Source organism: Cyclopterus lumpus, chromosome 9 (assembly GCF_009769545.1).
Source record: "Cyclopterus lumpus isolate fCycLum1 chromosome 9, fCycLum1.pri, whole genome shotgun sequence".
Lineage (NCBI taxonomy): Eukaryota > Metazoa > Chordata > Actinopteri > Perciformes > Cyclopteridae > Cyclopterus > Cyclopterus lumpus.
The window spans coordinates 25,719,665-25,724,526 of NC_046974.1; the positions used below are offsets into that span (position 1 = coordinate 25,719,665).

At 39.7% G+C, this 4,862-nt stretch overlaps 1 protein-coding gene across 1 annotated transcript; it reads left to right on the forward strand.

Moving 5' to 3' along the window:
• The first annotated feature begins 602 nt into the window (after positions 1-602).
• Positions 603-2,843, forward strand: LOC117735809 (60S ribosomal protein L35). Its single transcript, XM_034540684.1, has 4 exons — positions 603-707; positions 1,372-1,508; positions 1,922-2,003; positions 2,650-2,843. The coding sequence occupies exons 1-4, from the start codon at positions 705-707 to the stop codon at positions 2,797-2,799; spliced, it is 372 nt and encodes a 123-aa protein (XP_034396575.1). The 5' UTR covers positions 603-704; the 3' UTR covers positions 2,800-2,843.
• Positions 2,844-4,862: the final 2,019 nt, after the last annotated feature.

Sequence of the window (4,862 nt, forward strand, 5' to 3'; positions counted from 1 at the left end):
GATCTGATATTTAGGAGTCCCCATTTAACTATCCTAGTTAGTGCTGTTAATGTAAGAGTGAAATTGTGTGATGTAAACTTAATTACCTTTATTAGTTATGACCACTAGTCAGCGATGGTCGGGCGTGTGGAGGTGATAGGGTAAGTTACCCAGCCTCCCAGCTGAGTCCCCTCCTGTAGTATATTTGTTTAATCTGCCACAGTGGATTACATCATTGATTTGGATACACATTGTTAATGTTGTATTATGTTTTTCTTTGATTTCCTCTTGTTGTGACTAATAGTTTTCTGTGACATCTATAACTGAATTCAGCTCTAGATGTTTTCTGAGGGTGATGAAGAAATCAAAGCCTTTCAAAAATGTTCCTCACTATGATCACTCTATTTTTTATATGTTGACCATATATTTAAATTATAATTCCCTTTTCTTGATTACAAACTCTTTGATAATATAATTATTTTATATTTCATAAATGGATTACCTTTCCAATGAGTTTGTGTATTTATTTATGAATCTTGACTTTTATTATTGCTGTTGTGAATTGATACACCGTGTTTTCTGCTTTTCCAAACTCCACCAATGAGCGGCGCTGTTTGCGTGACGTTAAAGTGAAACACAAAGCAACGAAGAAGAAGGTCTCCGGAAGCTACTTTTTGTGAACACGCGGTGCGTCCGGCCTTTCTAACAGGGCAGCGAGAAGGAACATGGTGAGGAGCTCGAGACCCGTCGGTTAACTCGGATTTTACTCGGTTTAGTGGAACTAAAGCCCGTTACATGTTTGTTATACGTTGACATAAGCTACTCAGGTATCCGTTGGTGCATGTGTTGTTAAGTAGGCTGCTGCCGGAACGTAATAAAATGGTATATTGCTTCCGATCTACGGGGCTAACCTGAGTTGCTAGCCGTAAGCTAATCGCAACGGGTGATTATTGATGGCCTGTTAGATAGAATTACTGTACAATATTTACGGATAACTTTAAGCCTATGTGTCTTTACAAAAACTGGTATTTATGTACAATATTTAAGGACAATCTAAAACCGATATGTCTTTATAAAAACTGGTATTTGTGTACAATATATATATATGGATAACGTAAAGCCAATGTATCTTTACAATAACTGGTATCGATGTAAAATGTTTACGGACAATGTAAAGCCAATGTGTCTTTACGAGCAGTTGGCTTAAATTAGTCTAATGTTGGTACATGTTAGTGAAGACACATGAACACCATAACGTTGTAAATAGGCGATTATCGGCCTGCTAACCCCAACGAGCTGCGTTAGCCTGGCTGACTCGTGTCGGGAAGACGCGCTCTGAGTGGTGAGAGCGTTATTGCTGTTACTTACACCTTATAATTCTGTCGTGTCCAGGCCAAGATCAAGGCTCGAGATCTGCGGGGCAAGAAGAAGGAGGAGCTGCTGAAGCAGCTGGACGACCTGAAAAACGAGCTGTCCCAGCTCCGTGTGGCCAAGGTTACCGGCGGAGCCGCTTCCAAGCTTTCCAAAATGTAAGGAAATGATCGAACGACACTGGTGGGGAACTCGGCCCCGATTTGACATGACTGTCCATGACTATATGGTCGTGCTACATACGGGTGGTAGTGTAAGAGACAGATTGCTAGTAACATCATTGCTGTGTTTATGACCACAAAGTTAAAAGTAAAGACGTAAGACATGTATGTTAAATGAATGCATTCTGAACTGTGAAAGGTTACTACTTTCAAACACATGACCTGTTCAATATTGTAGTTTATGGATTGTCAGAAGCCCAATCAACCACCACATAATTAAGCAATCCTGTGAGGCAGGGAGTTGCATGTACACAGGCTAACCACCCCTTTTAAATGTGTAGCTGTATGAGTCTAACTTCAGTCAACGTGCACAAATAGGGTCTTATTTTGGTTTTCTTTGTTCATTGCAGCCGAGTTGTCCGCAAATCCATCGCCAGAGTCCTGACTGTAATCAACCAGACACAGAAGGAGAACCTGAGGAAGTTCTACAAGGTAAGAGCAACCTGCTACCATGGCTCGTAGTAACACCCCCGCATGAACTCATGTCTGTGTGGTCCTCTAGTCGAAGATGATACTTGTTGAGCTGATGATTTGCTGATGCATTCACAACTGCTTACCAAAAGACTGAGACTGGAGATGACCTGAGTGTTCCTCACTATCAATGTCTGAGGAACATCCTGATTAAGATATTTCTTTGCTATGGCTGTTTACTGGGGTTGCTGCTTTCAGAAAGAAGCCCATTAATGACTAGCTGTCCTTGGATTTAAAAAAAAAATGTAATTCATTCTTTTCAAAATAGTTTGAAACTATTCCCTTGATGCATGAGTGGATAAAAATGATGATGGATACAAACATGTAAAAGCTAAACAGTAGTGCATGTCCCAAAATGTCTGGTCAGTCATGCAGATTGGCTGATTATTTGCTAAATGACATACCAGATGAGCTCATGGCTAAAAGCCTTTAATGTGATGCCTGCTGTGAGCCTGTCCAGGGGAAGCTCTTACACTGTAAATGTAGTGAACATGCAGGTTATTAAAATGTGACATGTAAGCTCTGCTTGGGAAAGCTCCTCAACCTCACGGTTGTATCACTATAATTTTATTTTCAGCTCAACTGAAAGTAATTAATTTTGTTACAGGGTAAGAAGTACAAGCCCCTGGATCTGAGACCCAAGAAGACCAGAGCTCTGCGCCGCCGGCTCAACAAGCATGAGGAGAGTCTGCGGACCAAGAAACAGCAGAGGAAAGACCTCCTCTACTCGATCCGCACATTTGCAGTCAAAGCTTAGAGGCTTTTTCTTTTGATGAAATAAAATCTGTGAAAAAGACAAAATGATGTACTAGTTGGATTTTTTCCTCTCAAATGTAGTTGTGTATCCTTTGGTCCCACTTGAACGGGTTCTTTATAGCTACAAAGAAAATAATAATTGATAATACATAAAGGCTTGACTTGAGAAAAGCCCCTTTGGTCTAAACCAAATCATTAAAATCCTAAATACTATTGGCCAGAAGTGCTGCATTATATGTTGCAACAATGAATACATAAAACAGAAAATACTTGCGCTGACTCAACCATAATGTGTCTACTGCTATTGTTTTAGTAACTATTTCAGTGATTTGAAAGAGTGAAACTAGCTTCTGTATCATTTGTCTGTCTTATGTATGACTTGTGGACATGTCTGTTTTTGAGAGGCCAGAGGGGTGTGTTGTTCAATTTCAGTAGGTTATAAACTGTCAGCTGGAGATCCAGTGTAAGAATACAATATAGTTGTACTCTATTTAATAAATAGGTCATAGTTATTGTGTTAGCAATGTCTTCCTGTTATCCGGACTGGATTTAGAAATGATCTTGCTACAAATGCAAGAGGAATATAAAAATCTTGGAGTTAGAAAAAAATAAAGACTGCACTCTTCGGGAGGCTGAACTAGCCCATGTTCAGGCTGGACAACAGTTAGTTGGAGCTTATGAGTGAAGGAAAGCTTAATGCTGATCCACACACAGGAGAGGCAGTTAACTGGCGGTGAGTTCCAAAGCTTAATGAAAGGGACCCTGACATTTTGTTTGAATGTTGAGCAGAGGCTCCACGTTGGTCGGATGCTGAGCGCACTGTGTTGCTCAGTGGCCCGAGAAGAGAGTGGGAGCTCCCCGTCGGTTAAAGCTGCTGGACGGAGGTATGAAGAACACCACAGAGCGCAAATGAGAGCCATCAAACAGCCGCGCGTGTAATTTACTTTGACGAACACTTTGACATCGCTGCGCGAGTAGTTTTTCATATTGACAGTAAGTGGGCGGGGCTAGTCACCATTGTATCTCTACATCTAATTGGACTAGTAGGCGGGATATAACCATGGACAGAGCAGAGGTCCTCCTGAATAACAATCCGGTGTCATTTTCATATACACTTTTAAGGATCTGCTTTAAAAATGATACATTAGAATATTATGAATATCATTATTTCTTCTTAGCTGACTTTAACTTTGATTTTCTCAAAAACCGTACAGTAAAATTGCATGTATATAACTATGGACATAGCAGAAGTCCTGAACAACGATCCAGTGTCATTGTCATATACACTTTTAAGGATCTGCTTTAAAAGATAAATATTTCTTGTTGCCTAAGTTTGTCTTCTCAAAGACTGTACAGTAAAATCTTGTGAAAATAGACATGGACATAGAAGAGGTCCATGTTGTATGACGTATGCTGTTGTATGATGTTATATGATGTTATATGATGTTATATGATGCTGTGTGATGCTGTATGATGTTATATGATGCTGTATGATGCTGTATGATGCTGTATGATGTTATATGATGTTATATGATGCTGTGTGATGCTGTATGATGTTATATGATGTTATATGATGCTGTGTGATGCTGTATGATGTTATATGATGCTGTGTGATGCTGTATGATGTTATATGATGATGTGTGATGCTGTATGATGTTATATGATATTGTATGATGTTATATGATGCTGTATGACGGTATATGATGTTATATGATGTTATATGATGCTGTGTGATGCTGTATGATGTTATATGATGACGTGTGATGCTGTATGATGTTATATGATGTTGTATGATGTTATATGATGCTGTATAGCCAACTTCACGAAAGCTTGAAAGCATATGGCGTTCCACCAATCTGGAAGAATCACGCTTAGTTTGGCGAGATAGTCTTAAAACATATAAAAAGGCTCTCCGTAATGCCAGAGCAGCCTATTACTCATCAGTAATAGAGAAAAATAAGAACAACCCCAGGGTTCTCTTTAGCACTGTAGCCAGGCTGACAGAGAGTCACAGCTCTGTGGAGCCGTGTATTCCTATAGACCTCAGTAGTAATGACTTCATGA